The sequence below is a fragment of the Orcinus orca genome, chromosome 5, assembly GCF_937001465.1.
Source record: "Orcinus orca chromosome 5, mOrcOrc1.1, whole genome shotgun sequence".
In the NCBI taxonomy this organism is placed as follows: domain Eukaryota; kingdom Metazoa; phylum Chordata; class Mammalia; order Artiodactyla; family Delphinidae; genus Orcinus; species Orcinus orca.
The window spans coordinates 78,083,018-78,102,371 of record NC_064563.1 but is presented as its reverse complement, the minus strand read 5'-3'; the positions used below and the strand labels follow the sequence as shown (position 1 = coordinate 78,102,371).

Genomic DNA, 19,354 nt, shown 5'->3' with positions numbered 1-19,354 from the left:
GAATTTTAAAAATATAATATGTAAGAAACCAAAAACTTAAGCTATTCTACTATACTCTTTCATGCCACGATTTTTTCTTATATTCGTTCCAAATCTTTGAAGTTTTCACAAAATTCTTTTTTAAAAAAAATTTCTAGCCATTAAAAAACTTTTGACAGAATAAATTGTTTATAATTTTTAAAAGGAACAGAATAAATAACTACCAAATAAATTACTTAATAATAACTTCCTATACAAGGTTTAAAATAACGTTAAAGCTAGGGAAAAGCTTCTTTAACTTTCTACTAATCCTTGTCAACCTTTATCCTAGCACTCCTAATCAGTGCGTCCTCAGTCACAAGTCTGACAAGATAAGAGGAGGAGAGTGGGTTGGTAGGGTAAGACTTTTAACTGGGATATAACCACTAATGTGAGATGAGTGACTCCAGTACTATATACTAGTCTGGGAGAAGAATAACTGGCATTAACTGCAAATTTGTCCCAAACTACTAATTTCACTGTTAACATTTCCTATAGCTTTTATTGGCCATCTGTAGATAAACTACACCAAAAAACCCAGAAAGGACCATGTAAACCCATCTCAAATGGGTTTATGTGCCCTGATTTGAACACTATGTTTTAATAATGTTTTTCAAGCAAAACCTTTTAATATACACCTTCTTTCTACTCCCATTTCTTTACTCTCTTTTTATACCAAAACCTCTTTAAAAAGCTGGTTAAATCCAGCTGTTTCTACTTCATTTCATCCCATTTTATTTTGAACCCACACCAATCTGGATCTGTCCTCACAACTTCACTGAAAACTGCTCTCTTCAAGTCTGAGGCTTTACATGTCCAAATCCAATAGTTAATTTCTTAGCCCTCACCTTACTGAACCTACCAGCAGTATGTGTGACACTAACTGCATCAGTCAATAACTGCATGGAACTGAATTCTGCCAGCAACCTATATAAGCCGGGAAGTGGATTCTCCTCCAGGGTTCTCCAGATAAGAATCCAGGCCATCCAAAACCTTGACTTTGGCCTTGTGAAGCCGTAAGCAGAGAAACAAGAGAAGCCTGCCCAGACTTCTATCTCTCACAACTGTAATATAATAAATAGGTATGTTTTAAGCTACTAAATTTGTGGTAATTTGTTATACCAGCACTAGAAAACTAATATATAAGGCAACTGAGCAAAAAGCTGGCTTTCAGTCAGTAAATTTAAGAAAACAGAAATCGTATCAAGTATCTCATCTGACCACAACGCTATGAGACTAGACAGCAATTACAGGAAAAAACTGTAAAAAATACAAACATGTGGAGGCTAAACAATATGCTACTAAATAACCAAGAGATCGCTGAAGAAATCAAAGAGGAAATCAAAAAATACCTAGAAACAAATGACAATGAAAGCACGACGACCCAAAACCTACGGGGTGCAGCAAAAGCAGTTCTAAGAGGGAAGTTTATAGCAATACAATCCTACCTCAAGAAACAAGAAAAATCTCAAATAAACAAACTAACCTTACACCTAAAGCAATTAGAGAAAGAAGAACGAAAAAAACCCAAAGTTAGCAGAAGGAAAGAAATCATAAAGATCAGATCAGAAATAAATGAAAAAGAAATGAAGGAAACAATAGCAAAGATCAATAAAACTAAAAGCTGTTATTTGAGAAGATAAACAAAACTGATAAACCATTAGACAGACTCATCAAGAAAACAAGGAAGACTCAATCAACAGAATCAGAAATGAAAAAGAATGACACTGCAGAAATACAAAGGATCATGAGAGATGACTACAAACAACTATATGCCAATAAAAATAGGACAACCTGGAAGAAATGGACAAATTCTTAGAAAAGTACAACCTTCCAAGACTGAACAGGAAGAAACAGAAAATATGAAAAGACCAATCACAAACACTAAAATTGAAACTGTGATTAAAAATCTTCCAACAAACAAAAGCTCAGGATGAGATGGCTTCACAGGTGAATTCTATCAAACATTTAGAGAAGAGCTAACACCTATCCTTCTCAAACTCTTCCAAAATATAGCAGAGGGAAGAACACTCTCAGACTCATTCTACGAGGCCACCACCACCCTGATACCAAAACCAGACAAAGATACTACAAAAAAAGAAAATTACAGACCAATAACACTGATGAATATAGATGCAAAAATCCTCAACAAAATACTAGCAAACAGAATCCAACAGCACATTAAAAGGATCATACACCATGATCAAGTGGGGTTTATCCCAGGAATGTAAGGATTCTTCAGTATACACAAATAAATCAATGTGATACACCACATTAACAAACTGATGGATAAAAACCATATGATAAACTCAACAGATGCAGAAAAAGCTTTTCACAAAATTCAACACCCATTTATGATAAAAACTCTCCAGAAGGTGGGCATAGAGGGAAACTACCTCAACATAATACAGGCCATATATGACTAACCCACAGTCAACATCATTCTCAATGGTGAAAAACAAACCATTTCCTCTAAGATCAGGAACAAGACAAGGGTGCCCACTCTCACCACTATTATTCAACATAGCTTGGGAAGTTTTAGCCATGGCAATTAGAGAAGAAAAAGAAATAAAAGTAAAAGTAATCCAAATCAGAAAAGAAGAAGTAAAACTGTCACTTTTGCAGATGACATGATGCTATACATAGAGAATCCTAAAGATGCTACCAGAAAACTACTAGAGCTAATCAATGAATTTGGTAAAGTAGCAGGATACAAAATTAATGCACAGAAATCTCTTGCATTCCTATACACTAACAATGAAAAATCTGAAAGAGAAACTAAGGAAACACTCCAATTTACCATTGCAACAAAAAGAGTAAAATACCTAGGAATAAACCTACCTAAGGAGACAAAAGACGTGTATGCAGAAAACTATAAGACACTGATGAAAGAAATCAAAGACAATACAAACAGTTGGAGAGATATACCATGTTATTGGATTGGAAGAATCAATACTGTGAAAATGACTATACTACCCAAGGCAATCTACAGATTCAGTGCAATCCCTATCAAACTACCAATGGCATTTTTCACAGAACTAGAACAGAAAATTTTACAATTTGTATGGAAACACAAAAGACCCCGAATAGCCAAAGCAATCTTAAGAAAGAAAAACAGAGCTGGAAGAATCAGGCTCCCTGATTTCAGACTATACTACAAAGCTACATTAATTAAGACAGTATGGTAACCAGCACAAAAACAGAAATATAGATCAATGGAACAGGAAAGAAGGCCGAGAGATAAACCCACGCACATATGGTCACCTTATCTTTGACAAAGGAGGAAAGAATATACAATGGAGAAAAGACAGTCTCTTCAATAAATTGTGCTGGGAAAACTGGACAGCTACATGTAAAAGAATGAAATTAGAACACTTCCTAACACCATACACAAAAATAAACTCAAAATGGATTAAAGACCTAAATGTAAGGCCAGACACTATAAAACTCTTAGAGGAAAACATAGGCAGAAGACTCTATGACATAAATCACAGCAAGATCTTTTTTGACCCACCTCCTAGAGTAATGGAAATAAAAACAAAAATAAACAAATGGGACCTAATGAAACTTAAAACCTTTTGCAAAGCAAAGGAAACTACAAACAAGACGAAAAGACAACCCTCAGAATGGGAGAAAATATTTGCAAATGAATCAACTGACAAAAGATTAATCTCCCAAACATACAAGCAGGTCATACAGCTCAATTTCATAAAAACAAAAAGCCCAGTCCAAACATATGCGGAAGACCTAAATAGACATTTCTCCAAAGAAGATATACAGGTTGCCAACAAACACATGAAAGGATGCTCAACATCACTAATCATTAGAGAAATGCAAATCAAAACTACAATGAGGTATCACCTCACACCAGTCAGAATGGCCATTATCAAAAAAAACTACAGGGGCTTCCCTGGTGGTGCAGTGGTTAAGAATACACCTGCCAATGCAGGGGACACGGGTTCGAGCCCTGGTCCAGGAAGATCCCACATGCCGCGGAGAAACTAAGCCCGTGCATCACAACTACTGAGCCTGTGCTCTACAGCGCGCAAGCCGCAACTACTGAGCCTGCGTGCCACAACTACTGAAGCCTGCACGCCTATAGCCTGTGCTCTGCAACAAGAGAAGCCATTGCCATGAGAAGCCCACACACTGCATCGAAGAGTAGCCCACACTCGCTGCAACTAGAGAAAGCCCACGTGTAGCAACGAAGACCCAATGCAGCCAAAAATAAATAAATTAAAAAAAAAAAACTACAAACAATAAATGCTGGACAGGGTGTAGAGAAAAGGGAACCCTCTTGCACTGTTGGTGGGAATGTAAATTGATACAGCCACTATGGAGAACAGTAAGGAGGTTCCTTAAAAAACTAAAAACAGGAATAAAGACGCAGACGTAGAGAATGGACTTGAGGACATGGGGGTTGGGGGGTGGGAAGGGGAAGATGGGACAAAGTGAGAGAGTAGCATTGACACTGACATATATACACTACCAAATGTAAAACAGGTAGCTAGTGGGAAGCAGCTGCATAGCACAGGGAGATCAGCTTGCTGCTTTGTGACCACCTAGAGGGGTGGGATAGGGAGAATGGCAGGGAGATGCAAGAGGGAGGGAATATGGGGATATATGTATATATATAACTGATTCACTTTGTTATATAGCAGAAACTAACACAAAATTGTAAAGCAATTATACTCCAATAAAGATGTTAAAAAAAAAAAGCTGGCTTTCACCTTGAGGGTGGGTGTATCATATCCTGGGAATCTTGGGCTTTACTTATGATGGATACAGGAGGCAGGAAGGACAAAAGATAAAGCTGAGGTCCCCCCACTACAGGGAAATGTAACAAGAAATCCTTGCGTGACACTGGAATCTCAAATGACCACACTTTCAATATAAGGACACATGGTAACTAAAAAGCTATTTTGAGATAAATTTCAAAGATATGAAATGTAACTAAATCGCCATGAACTAACCAATAAGACTAAAAAGTCCAAGTTATAAGACTTCTTTCATTATTCTCCCTACATTTTCTTTATCCATCTATATTTCAGTCTCCTAAAGAACTTCAATATCCTGTCAAGTGTAAGTAAAGAATGATGTATGACACTATCTACACGGTAAATTTACTGTTGTTTAAGAATAGGCATATCAAGTCTACCACTTTAAGATTTCATAAAAACAGAAAGGAAGCAATAAAACCAAAGGCTGGGAATTTTTCAACTATTGTCATGCAGTTTATGACAAGAAACTTTGGAATTCAAGTATAAGAAGCAGTACTCTTGAAAAAAAAAAAAAGAAGCAGTACTCTAAATGGCCAAGCTAAGTCTAGAAATATTGTGTAAGGCACTAATTGTAGATAAAAGATCACTTCAATTGAGATAGGAATGAGGAATATATTGCTGTCTCTGTCTGTGGCTCTGTTTCTAATCAAAAGTTTAAGTAAAATAATTGCAGGACTCTGGAAATTCACTTAGCCCTCTTTATGCATAAATCCAGACATATCACTATAAAATCTCACTGCTATTAAGTATCTTCAAATCAAATAATTATACAGGTAATGGTTTAGGTGATCTGAATTTAGAATGAATAAATCAATTTTACTTCTTTTTCTATTACATAAGCACAAAGGTATATTTCACTTAGCTCTAAATACACCATATTTAAAACACATAGTATCTAAACATCTTCATTATACATAGATCTACACAAAACCAAAATCATTTCATTACCTAATTACTGAGTTTTAAGACAGAAAGAAATAAGTAGAATTGGTTTTTCAAACCTGTTTTGATGTGAATATCTTCTCGTGTCTTCTGTTTTTTGAAATTCCCTCATGGGTACTGGCTTTACTGGTGAACCCTAGGCCAAAAAAAGAAAAACAGATCAATTTAACACATGTATCCACATGTATCCAGAAAAGTGTAATTACACAGCTCATATTCAACTTGGCATTTAGGGATCTGTATATTACACTAAAAATATTTTAACAGAAACTTCAAATGTGAATTTTCATGTTTAAAAGCATTATAGGCTGTATTACTGCTTTGGTGAAGCACAAAACTGTTCACAATCCAAAAACATTTATTTTAAAAAGAGCAGATTTTCTTCACACTGTATTTTATGAATTATAATGACCACATAGTAATATTTACTAGATGATAAGATGTGAAAGTTGAAAAGGATCTTAGAGATCATCTAGTACAAACTTCCATCTAGAACAGGAATTCCTACCAACCCTACCGTGACTTTTGCTCAGCCTCTCTTGAATATTTCTAGTAATAGGAAGTTCACTGGGGAGATTACATTTCTTTACTTCTTCATCATCATAAATTGTTACTTATGTTAGTCAGACAAATAGTCCTGGGGATGCTGGTGGAATACCAAGATAAAGCAAAAAGTAATTTCTATTTATGGTAAAATATGATATTAATTAAAAGAGAAATAGTGGCACTTTATTTATAAACTGAAGGGTAAAGGTCATTTCAAAAAACATTACCAAAGAAAATTAAACTGGCTTAAGTTATATGGACTATATACTGAAAAGTAAAATTATAAATCAAAGGTAGAGGCTCATGGGATATCACACCACATATTTTGTCAAATGAGAATCTATAAAAATAATATAATCTTACTTCAACACCAAAAATAATCATCAAAAGGGGTATTCTGGAAGGGGGAAAAAAAACTTATCCAAAAAAAAAAAAAACCCTAAAAATCAAATGTAAAACTATTTATAGTCTATCTCCAAGGAATAGGTACATCACAAATAACTAGAAAATCTTCTTTGGTGACTTACTCCAAAGGGCTAAAGCTGACTCCCGTAAAGTCTGGGCATAATGATCGTATTAAATGAGATACAATTCTAGAATCTTGATGAGAGAATAATTACTCTAATTTCAGTGAATATGACTTTTTAAGTGAACAAAAATCTCTCCTAGTATGTTAACATCAGTGACTTATCACCCTGGTTTTACAATACTGCAATCACCTAAAATTATTGCAAGGGGTACATGAAATTTTCATGACAAAATGAATGTAACATTGGTTTAATTTAAAAAATAAATATGTCATAGTCTATAAATATAAGTCATACCTTATTTATCACAGTATCACTGTGTATGTGACAGGCATTATGATAAAATTAAACAATAGCAGAGTGTTTAAAATCTCAAATTGTTTTTAACAACCCATGTTTAGGTAGTATCCAAGAATATAAAAAAGTATTTCTTCACTGGTTATTAAACCATTTAAAATAATACTGCTTTATTTTATTTTTATAGGTGCCAAACTTTAGAAAGCCTTATGACACAGAAGTCATAAAGAGCCTTACGACAGAATCATAAAAACTACTATATATAGTAGGTAGATGGAATCAAAAAACTTATTACAAATTAGCCAATGGATTAAAGAAATGATACTACAATTTTTCATCACTAGCATAACGTGCATTTTCACTTTTAGTAGAAACACCTCATCTACACAGCCTAATTAACAATAAAATGGTCAAAGAGAAAGACCACAAGAAAAAGGATTCCCTTTTAGATTATAATGTGCATTGTTAACTTAAGCTTTATTGCAAAGTAGTTGCCCTCTGCTCTAGCAGAAGTGCTTATAGCCTGAACCACAAGTAGTTTCATTAATCATAGGTACACACTGCTATCTGTAGGCTGCAGGACTTTGATTTACAGTAGTTCACTTTATCTTCTGGTTTCACTTTTCGAGGTTTCAGTCACCCACAGTCAACCAAGTTCCAAAAATATTAAACGGATAACTTCAGAAATAAACAATTCATAAGTTTTAAATTGCATGCCGTTCTGATGAAATCTCAAGCTGTCCTGCTCCATCCCACCTGGGCTGTAAAGCGTCTCTTTGTCCAGAGTATCCTGCCTGTTAGTCCGTTAGTAGCCGGCTCAGTTAGTCTCTCTTGGTTAACAGATTGACTGTCGCAGTATAGCAGTGCCTATTTTACTAAATAATGGCCCCAAGTGCAAAAGTAGTGATGTTGGCAATTCGAATATGCCAAAGAGAAGTCATAAAGTGCCTCCTTTAAGTGAAAAGGTGAAAGTTCTTGAATTAATAAGGAAAGAAAAGAAATTGTATGCTGAGGTAAGATCTATAGTAAGAAGAAATCTTCTATCTGTGAAATTGTGAAGGAAAAAGACATACATGCTAGTTTTTTTTTTATATAATGTATTTTAATTAATAGCGTAGTACAGTTTTGTTTTTGTTTTTTTGTTTTGTTTTGCGGTACGCAGGCCTCTCACTGTTGTGGCCTCTCCCGTTGCGGAGCACAGGCTCCGGACGCGCAGGCTCAGTGGCCGTGGCTCACGGGCCCAGCCACTCCGCGGCATGTGGGATCTTCCTGGACCGGGGCACGAACCCTTGTCCCCTGTATCGGCAGGCGGACTCTCAACCACTGCACCACCAGGGAAGCCCTATATGCTAGTTTTGCTGTTGCAGCTCAAACTGCAAAAGTTACAGTCACAGCATGTGATAAATGAATGCTTAGTTAGGATGGAAAAGGCATTAAATTTGTACAATGAAATATTTCGATAGAAACAACATTCATATAACTTGTTACAGTATATTGTTCTAATTTTTCTATTTTATTATTAGTTATTATTCTTAATCTCTTACTGTGACTAATTTATAAATTAAACTTTATCATAGGTGTGTATGTATAAGAAAAAAACATAGTACATATAGGGCTCAGTACCATCCGTGGTTTCAGGCAACCATCCACTAGGGGTCTTAGAATGTACACCCTGTGGATATGGAGTGGGGGGAATACTTACTGTACATAACTTTATCCAGCTTTAAATATAAGAATGTCATTTGAACACCAACAAAAAATACTGTGTTCAAAAGCCTTCAGACAGGAAGACCAAGGGTTTTTTTTTTTTTTTTAAAGAATGATAATAACACTCTATAACATGTCCCACTTGAAGTGACTATTCGCTATTTCTAAAAGACTAAATACATCATTCTCCAAAAAGGCCCCAAGTGTTTCTCAAATAATCCCTGCTCAAAGCCTGGGACCAACTCCAGACATTAACATCACACACACTGAAGTGCAGCCATTTTATTATGCTGACTAGATACACTGAAGAATGCTATTTCTACTTGAGACCCTTGGGGAATTGGCAGAGATTTTGCAGTGGGCTGAATGCTCATTTGTTTTCTAAGGCAACTCAATGCTCCACTATAAGAGACATCCAAGAATTTTAATGGCAAACAATTTATATTCTGTGTGACTTCACATAAAAGCGCCAATATAATTAAGCTCATCATAAAAATTCTATGGTTAAGTTTGTATGTTGCCCCAAAAGTCAGCAGTTTGGTTCAGTTCTTAATTACTGATCAAACTATGATTTACCAGTTAATAACAATAAAAAAACAATAAGAACAACAATGAAAAGCATCATATTCCTCTGCATTTTCTTCCAAGGCATAGGATACTCTTAGGACTTCTTTTATTCCTTCTTCAAAATTCTGAAATCTGTATTTTTATTTGAAAAATAAACCTAAACTTTACTTGAGAGTATTGTCTGATTTTAAGAATAAAGCTGAAAAACTCAGTAATAAAATTAGAACTAAATATAATAAAACAAATAATTAATCCTAAGCCAACAAATCACTGATATGACAGAAATTTATACTGTCATAAACTGTTTTTACTAGGGGACAGCAAAAAATTTAAGCTTAAGTGTGTATACTACCTCATGAGAGATTCGCCGTTGTTCAATATATGCCATAAACTGTGAACTGAGGCTGTCTGAGTCCAGGCCCTTGGGTGGTCTCACTTCTTCCTCTTCTTCCTCTGCAGTACAGCTGTCAATATAGTCAATCTGATCCAGATCATGTTCCACTGTTCATACGACACATACACACACAGACATCAGAAAAAACATTCAAATTAGATAGCCAACAAAAACAATGAATTGCATTCTTTCCATTTCTGTAACATTTTCTATTCTGAAACTGGGAGGAATAAGTTTAAATTTAATAAGGCTTTATTATTTAGTCCATGGCCACTCACAAAAATAGGCTAAAGGAAAAATCTTAGTCCTAATTCACTATAAAGAATGCAGTAATTGATGGTAATTATTGGAAAACAGACCTCTAATATTGCTCTTTTCTTTGGACAGCTCTTGACTATTTTAAACAAGACAGTTTGAGTTTGTGAGACAGATAAGAAGAATAATTTTTTAAAATCGGAAAATATATATTCTTTTAGTTTTTTTTTTTTTGCATGTTTTAGGTTTAGGGCTTAATCATACCTCTTTAAAGAGCTGGGAGGCAGAAAACCTAACACAATCAACTCAAAATAAAAGTGAAAAGACAGGAGGAAAGTGGACTTGGTGATAAAGAAGTAGATACTGACGACTGTTCCCTGTCCTGTAACTGTTGTCCATAACTAGAAAAAGATTTATTTTCCTATTTAGAAAATTATTTTCTAGAGGTCAGTATTGCAGATATTTTGTAGCAGTTTGTGGATGGAAGGAAATCATTTGAGGAATTTTTGCTTCTCAAAATGCTCTGGGGTGAGGAGAACATAAATAACATATAGCCACATCATTATTTCTTCTAACACAGTTGGGTGCACCCCATTAATTTGTTTTTAAGTTTAAAAAGTAACTATTTTTAAAAGCCACTTTAAATGGCACACTAGAAAAAAAAAACAAAACTTACTACTAAGACGGTTTCTCCAGAGATGTATTAACTCCCAGCCATTATTGTATGGTGGTCTACAGGCTGCCTAAAAATTGCAGTTGCTGGGAATAGTAAATTTGAAGAAGTCTATTTCTTAATTTAGTTTTCTGACTCAATTATTTCTAAATAATTCCATAACAGCAGTTAATATAAAAATGAATTGACTTACCATAATTATGTAAATAGATAAAAGGCTGAAAACGTTTTAAGTCTACATCCATGTTAGAAACCAGGTACATAAATGCATTTTTCGAATGTGCTACAACTTGTGTGACTAAATCAACAGTTCATTTTATAACTATCTCCCAAGAAAGCAGCATCACTTTTTCATACTGTCTAGAGCAGTGCTATCCAAGAGAAATAGAATGTAAGCTATGAAAGTGAACCACACATGTAATTTTAAATTATCTAGTAGCCACATAAAAAAGTTAAAAGAAAAGGTGACATTAATTTTAATAATATATTTTACTTTGTTCAATATATTTAAAATATTATTATAACATATAATCAATATAAAGTATTATTGATGTTTTACATTCTCTTTCTCATGCAATGGCTTCAAAATCTGATGTGTGTTTTATATTTATAGTACAGCTCAATTCAGAAAAACCACATTTCAAATGTTCAATAACCACATGTGGCTACTGGCACAGATCTAGAGATTATTTTAAGTCCGAAATGAACCAATGGGAAAGATATCTCATACAAAAGCAAGATTAAAATGAAAAGTACTGAAATGGTAAGTGACAGGAGTAAAAAAAGAATATAAGATGGTAAGGAAAAAAAGGCGGGGCAAACCATTTAATTGAACTCATCATTCAGAGATGAAAGGTCTTCTTAGATAATATAATAGATTTCTGGAAAATCAAAGTCATTTCTCCCTTATAGCTGGCCCTTAAAATTTAAACATTAGGATTTGGTAATTCAAACTAAAGCAATATTGAATGGAATGCTAAAATCAAGAGTCTGCTTCAGAAGCACAAGAAAGCAGAAAGAGCTCCGTTTGTTAATGAACTATAAAAATAAATTAAAAAAAAATTTTTTATTTAAATTACAAAATTTAAAATACCAGAATAAGGAAAACTTGGATTCAGATGCCCATGAAGAGCACAATTCCAGATGAAAGAAAAGGTAGACATCAAGGAATGCACTGAATTCCTAAAAGAGGACAAATAATGACCACAAAGAGAATCTTTAAAAAGGAGAATAGTAGGGCTTCCCTGGTGGCACAGTGGTTGAGAGTCCGCCTGCCGATGTAAGGGACACGGGTTCGTGCCCCGGTCCGGTAAGATCCCACATGCCGCGGAGCAGCTGGGCCCGTGAGCCATGGCCGCTGAGCCTGCGCGTGCGGAGCCTGTGCTCCGCAATGGGAGAGGCCACAACAGTGAGAGGCCCGCGTACCGCAAAAAAAAAAAAAAGAATAGTACTTCAAAGAAGATCATGGTTAAATCAAGATTAAAAAAGATCTATTCCAGGTAAACTGTCTTTAGTAAAGTTTCCTCCCAAAATAAGAATAAGGGAAAAACACTGTATTTTAATTGCAAGTCTGAAACAGAGAAACTGAAATTTAACCCTAATAGAAAACATTTTTTTTCTAATCAGATGGGAAGAGGAGGGAGGTCTTTAAAGAAAGACTGGAAGAAGCTACAGATACACAGATAAAAGGAGTGGATGTGAAAAGGCCACTTAAAAAGTCAGAGAGATTATAAAGACTTTGGATGTCGTCAGGAATCATGTTTACCTCCACCATTTGTTACTATTATACTGCTGCGATTCTCCTGGTACTGGCTTTCTCTTCGCAGTCTTTGTTCTTTAGTAATTTCTGCTACTCGAAGAGGCAGATCTGAAAATTCATCTGTAGGCTTAAATAAATAGCAGAAACATTAAAATAAATCATTTCAAGTTTTAAGACAACATGGTACTTAAAGCACAGATATAATATAAATTCATTAGAACTTACATTTAAGAAGAAATAGCAAAGTAGTTTTACAGATGCATCTAGAGATGCACATATTATCCAACAATATGAATGTACTTAATGCCACTGAAACCACTCTTAAAAATGGTTAAAATGGTAAATTTTATATGTATTTCACCACAATTTTAAAAAAGAATAGGGTATATATGACTCTATATACATACACATATGAATTTAAAGTATTGACATAAATGTATCTGTATTGATATAGCCACAATCATGTACACACCCACCCACGCACAAATACCCAAGCAATTACAAATAACAAATGGGCTGTATTCCAAAATTAATTTGCTTTAGACTCCCAATAAAACAATGTTACAAATGGTACATTACTAGTCTTGCTAAACAAAACCTTAATCATTTAACCTAATTTATAGCTAAAATATTATACCTTAGTAATTTAAAAAGAAGAGAGAAAACATAATGCTGATGATTAAAAGAGAAAAATGAGGGACTTCCCTGGTGGTGCAGTGGTTAAGAATCCACCTGCCAATGCAGGGGACACGGGTTCGATCCCTGGTCTGGGAAGATCCCACATGCTGAGGAGCAACTAAGCCCGTGCACCCTAAAAGCCTGCATGTCACAACTACTGAGCCCACGTGCTGCAACTACTGAAGCCTGCATGCTGTAGGGCCTGCACACTGCAACTACTGAGCCCGTGTGCTGCAACCACGGAAGCCCGCGCGCCTAGAGCCCGGGCTCTGCAACAAGAGAAGCCACCGCAATGAGAAGCCCATGCACCACAACGAAAACCCAAACACAGCCAAAAAAAAAAAGAGAGAGAGAAAAATGATATAATTAGCTGAGAAAGTTACTTATTTATCTTGAGCATGTGGATACTCTTCATTAAGGTTCCCATCTCATTACCCATCAGCCTACAGTTCTACTTTCTCACCTTACAGTACCCTTTCTACCACCTCTGCTCAAGATTATACAGGCCCTCAACGTTCAGGTCTCAGTTGTAACTGGCTCAGTTCCCATTTGACCGTCCAGGATATAAAATTATTTATACAACACAATGAGGTAACAAACATGTAAAACACACATGGTAAAAGATGGTAAAGAAACATAATATCATTTCTGATGGTAGGACTATGTGGGATTTTTACTCCTCCCTTGGCTATTCTGTATTTTATATAACAAGAAATTGAGTCCAGTTAAGACACTTAACCATTTTCATCATTTTATTTTTCCTTAAGTTATAACATGCAGAATAGAAGAAACACTTACTTCATTCCCTGACCATCTCTTATCACCACTGTCCACACTATTGAAACCTGAATCAAGGGCTCCATAGGGGCGACCTGAGTATAATTCTTCATGGCTGCCAAAAAGAAACTTTAGTTGTTAATGTAAAGTTTGAGATTTTAAAAATTAACATTTGAAATAAATCAGATGCAATTTTACTAATAAACATTTTCATGGCATTCAGGGACTTAACTATTCAGAATGAAATGAATATTCGTTTAACTTTTTAATATGAAAAATTCCAAATTCAAAGAAAGTAGATAGAATAGTATAATGAACTCCCATGTACTCATTATCCAGCTCTAAAAATATCCACATTCTGACTTCATCTATTCCTCCAGCCATTCCCAATGCCCCCCTCAATTATTTTTAACAGTACTCTTTTTCTTAAAGTGAAATTTACATACATTTAAATGCACAAACCTTTGACAAATGAAAACATCTTTGTAACATACATACCTATCATGATATAGGACATTTCTACTTTGCCAGAAAATTCCCACACATCCCTTCCCAGTCAACTTCCTTTACCTCACCACTATGTGCTGCTAAGAGGCAACTACCATTCAAATTTTTTTCACCTGAATTAGTATAGAACATCCTCAAAGCTGTCCAAGATCTAATTCCTGGAACCCATAAATATGTTACTTTACATTGCAAATGGGAATTAAGGTTGCAGATAGAAGTAAGGTTGCTAATCAGGGGACCTTAAATTAGGGAGATTTTCCTGAATTATCTGAATGGGCTCGATGTAATCACAAGGTTCCTTAAACATGGAAGAGGAAAATAGAAGAGGAGGATTCAATGCTGGCTTGAAGATGGAGGGAGGGGACCAAGAACCAAGGTAAGAAGACAGCCTCTAGAAGTTGAAAAAGGCAAGGAAATACATCCTACTCAAAACCTACAGAAAAGAATGCAGCTCTGCCATCATCTTAATTTTAGCTCAATGAGACCACGATTTAGACTTCTGACCTACACAACCATAAAATAATAAATCTGTGTTGTTTAGGCCTCTAAGTTTGGGGTGGTAACAATAGAAAAGTAATACAATTAGTTCTGCTTATTCCAGAATGCATAAAAATGGTATATGTACTCTTTTTCTACTCAGCATCATGTCAGTGAAATTCTTGATGTTTTTAATACCTTGGAGTAGAATGGATGAATTGTATGGTAAGCATAGGTTTAACTTAAAAAACAAAAACAAAAAAACCCTGCCAACTTGTTTTTGAAAGTAGCTGTATCATTTTGCATCCCCACCAGCAATGTATTGGAGTTCCAGCTGCCAACACTGTATTCCCAGTCATTAATTTTAGTTATTATTCTGATGGGTATAAAATGTGGTGTTAATTTGTATTTCTCTGATGACTAGTGATAATTAACATCAGTGATATTTAATACCTTTGTATGTGCTTATTGGCCGTTCATTTATCTTCTTTTGAGAAATGTCTGTTCAAATCTTTTGCCCATTAAAAAATGCAACATCAATAACCTTAAAAATATTTTGCTAAGTAAAAGAGGCCAGACAAAATGCTACATAATGTTCGATTTCATTTCTATGAAATTCTAGAAAATGCAAAACTATACTGACAGAAAGCAGATCAGTGATTGCCTGGGGCTGAGGGTGATAAAAAAATATATATCGTGATTGTGTTGGTAGTTTTGTGACTGTATTCATGTACTAAAACTCACTGAATTGCACATTAAAATGGGTAAATTTTATTATTTGTAAATTTTATCTCAATAAAGCTGTTAAAAAAAATGTGCCAATCCATTTTTCCAAAATGGATGTTCCAGTTTTACTTTTTACATATTGTATTACATAAGCAATATGAGAGCACTGGTTGTTCCACATCCTAACATTTGGTGTTCTCAGTCTTAATTTTATTCCTTCTTGTAGATGTGCAGTGGTATCTCATTACATTTCGATGATGACTAGTGATAAGCACCTTTTTGTGTGCTTATTAGTTATTTATATATCTTTCTTCGTAAAGTCTATTCAAGCCTTTTGTCCATTTTTCAACGGGGTTGTCTTTTTTTTAAATTAACATCTTTATTGGAATAATTGCTTTACAATGCTGTGTTTCTGCTTTATAACAAAGTGAATCCGTTATACATATACATATATTCCCATATCTTTTCCCTCTTGAGTCTCCCTCCCTCCCACCCTCCCTATCCCACCACTCTAGGTAGTCACAAACCACTGAGCTGATCTCCCTGTGCTATGTGGCTGCTTCTCACTAGCTATATATTTTACGTTTGGTAGTGTATATATGTGATGCCACTCTCTCACTTTGTCCCAGCTTACCCTTCCCCCTCCCCATACCCCCAAGTCCATGCTCTAGTAGGTCTGTGTCTTTATTCCCGTCTTACCCATAGGTTCTTCATGACCTTTTTTTTTTTTCTTAGATTCCATATATACGTGTTATCATACGGTATTTGCTTTTCTTTCTGACTGACTTCATTCTGTATGACAGACTCTAGGTCCATCCATCACACTACAAATAACTCAATTTCATTTCTTTTTATGGCTTGAGTAATATTCCACTGTATATATGTGCCACATCTTCTTTATCCACTCATCCGTCGATGGACACTTAGGTTGCTTCCATGTCCTGGCTATTGTAAATAGAGCTGCAAAGAATATTTTGGTACATGACTCTTTTTGAATTATGGTTTTCTCAGGGTATATGCCCAGTAGTGGGATTGCTGGGTCGTATGGTAGTTCTATTTTTAGGTTTTTAAGGAACCTCCATACTGTTCTCCATAGTGGCTGTATCAATTTGCATTCCCAACAACAGTGCAAGAGGGTTCCCTTTCCTCCATACCCTCTCCAGCATTTATTGTTTCTAGATTTTTTGATGATGGCCATTCTGACCGGTGTGAGATGATATCTCATTGTAGTTTTGATTTGCATTTCTCTAATGATTAATGATGTCGAGCATTCTTTCATGTGTTTGTTGGCAATCTGTATATCATCACTGGAGAAATGTCTATTTAGGTCTTCTGCCCATTTTTGGATTGGGTTGTTTGTTTTTTTGTTATTGAGTTGCATGAGCTGCTTGTAAATTTTGGAGATTAATCCTTTGTCAGTTGCTTCATCTGCAAATATTTTCTGCCATTCTGAGGATTGTCTTTTGGTCTTGTTTATGGTTTCCTTTGCTGTGCAAAAGCTTTGAAGTTTAATTAGGTCCCATTTGTTTATTTTTGTTTTTATTTCCATTTCTCTAGGAGGTGGGTCAAAAAGGATCTTGCTGTGATTTATGTCATAGTGTTCTGCCTATGTTTTCCTCTAAAAGTGCGATAGTGTCTGACCTTACATTTAGGTCTTTAATCCATTTTGAGTTTATTTTTGTGTATGGTGTTAGAGAGTGTTCTAATTTCATACTTTTACAAGTACCTGTCCAGTTTTCCCAGCACCACTTATTGAAGAGGCTGTCTTTTCTCCACTGTATATTCTTGCCTCCGTTATCAAAGATAAGGTGTCCATATGTGCGTGGGTTTATCTCTGGGCTTTCTATCCTGTTCCATTGATCTATATTTGTTTTTGTGCCTGTACCATACTGCCTTGATTACTGTAGCTTTGTAGTATAGTCTGAAGTCAGAGAACCTGATTCCTCCAGCTCTGTTTTTCATTCTCAAGATTGCTTTGGCAATTCAGGTTCTTCTGTGTTGCCATACAAATTGTGAAATTTTTTGTTCTAGTTCTGTGAAAAATGCCAGTGGTAGTTTGACAGGGATTGCACTGAATCTGTAGATTGCTTTGGGTAGTGGAGTCATTTTCACAATGTTGATTCTTCCAATCCAAGAACATGGTATATCTCTCCATCTATTTGTATCATCTTTAATTTCTTTCATCAGTGTCTTAGAATTTTCTGCATACAGGTAGGTTTATTCCTAGATATTTTATTCTTTTTTTGCAATGGTAAATGGGAGTGTTTTCTTAATTTCACTTTCAGATTTTTCATCATTAGTGTATAGGATGCCAGAGATCTCTGTGCATTAATTTTGTATCCTGCTACTTTACCAAATTCATTAATTAGCTCTAGTAGTTTTCTGGTAGCATCTTTAGGATTCTCTATGTATAGTATTGTGTCATCTGCAAACAGTGACAGCTTTACTTCTTCTTTGCCGATTTGGATTCCTTTTATTTTTCTTCTCAGACTGCTGTGGCTAAAACTTCCAAAACTATGTGGAATACTAGTGGTAAGAGTGGGCAACCTTATCTTGTTCCTGATCTTAGTGGAAATGGTTACAATTTTTCAACATTGAGGACGATATTGGCTGTGGGTTTGTCATATATGGCCTTTATTATGTTGAGGAAAGTTCCCTCTATGCCTACTCTCTGCAGGGTTTTTATCATAAATGGGTGTTGAATTTTGTTGAAAGCTTTCTCTGCATCTATTGAGATGATCATATGGTTTTTCTCCTTCAATTTGTTATTATGGTGTGTCACGTTGATTGATTTGCGTATATTGAAGAATCCTTGCATTCCTGGAATAAACCCCACTTGATCATGGTGTATGATCCTTTTAATGTGCTGTTGGATTCTGTTTGCTAGCATTTTGTTGAGGATTTTTGCATCTATGTTCATCAGTGATATTGGCCTGTAGTTTTCTTTCTTTGTGACATCTTTGTCTGGTTTTGGTATCAGGGTGATGGTGGCCTCATAGAATGAGTTTGGGAGTGTTCCTCCGTCTGCTATATTTTGGAAGAGTTTGAGAAGGATAGGTGTTAACTCTTCTCTAAATGTTTGATAGAATTCTCCTGTGAAGCCATCAGGTCCTGGGTTTTTGTTTGCTGGAAGACTTTTAACCACAGTTTCAATTTTAGTGTTTCTGATTGGCCTGTTCATATTTTCTATTTCTTCCTGGTTCAGTCTTGGCAGATTGTGCATTTCTAAGAATTTGTCCATTTTTTCCAGGTTGTACATTTTATTGGCATAGAGTTGTTTTTAGTAATCTCTCACGATCCTTTGTATTTCTGCAGTGTCAGTTGTTACTTCTCCTTTTTCATTTCTAATTCTATTGATTTGAGCCTTCTCTCTTTTTTTCCTGATGCGTCTGGCTAATGGTTTATCAATTTTGTTTATCTTCTCAAAGAACCAGCTGTTAGTTTTACTGATCTTTGCTATCGTTTCCTTCATTTCTTTTCCATTTATTTCTGATCTGATCTTTATGATTTCTTTCCTTCTGCTAACTTTGTGGTTTTTTTGTTCTTCTTTCTCTAATTGCTTTAGGTGCAAGGCTAGGTTGTTTATTTGAGATGTTTCCTGTTTCTTAAGGTAGGATTGTATTGCTATAAACTTCCCTCTTAGAACTGCTTTTGCTGCATCCCATAGGTTTTGGGTCATCGTGATTTCATTGTCATTTGTTTCTAGGTATTTTTTTATTTCCT

General features: G+C 35.3%; 1 protein-coding gene across 13 annotated transcripts in view; it reads right to left on the bottom strand.

Annotated features, from left to right (window-relative positions):
• Positions 1 to 19,354, bottom strand: part of LRCH3 (leucine rich repeats and calponin homology domain containing 3) — a 116,556-nt gene that overhangs the window by 34,325 nt on the left and 62,877 nt on the right. For all 13 annotated transcript variants that reach the window (XM_049710337.1, XM_049710338.1, XM_033403834.2 and 10 more), the window contains 4 exons: positions 13,943 to 14,036; positions 12,473 to 12,593; positions 9,738 to 9,886; positions 5,801 to 5,877 (listed from right to left, as the gene is read on the bottom strand). In XM_049710337.1, coding sequence (XP_049566294.1) covers positions 5,801 to 5,877; positions 9,738 to 9,886; positions 12,473 to 12,593; positions 13,943 to 14,036 — 441 coding nt within the window. The remainder of the gene's footprint in view (positions 1 to 5,800; positions 5,878 to 9,737; positions 9,887 to 12,472; positions 12,594 to 13,942; positions 14,037 to 19,354) is intronic.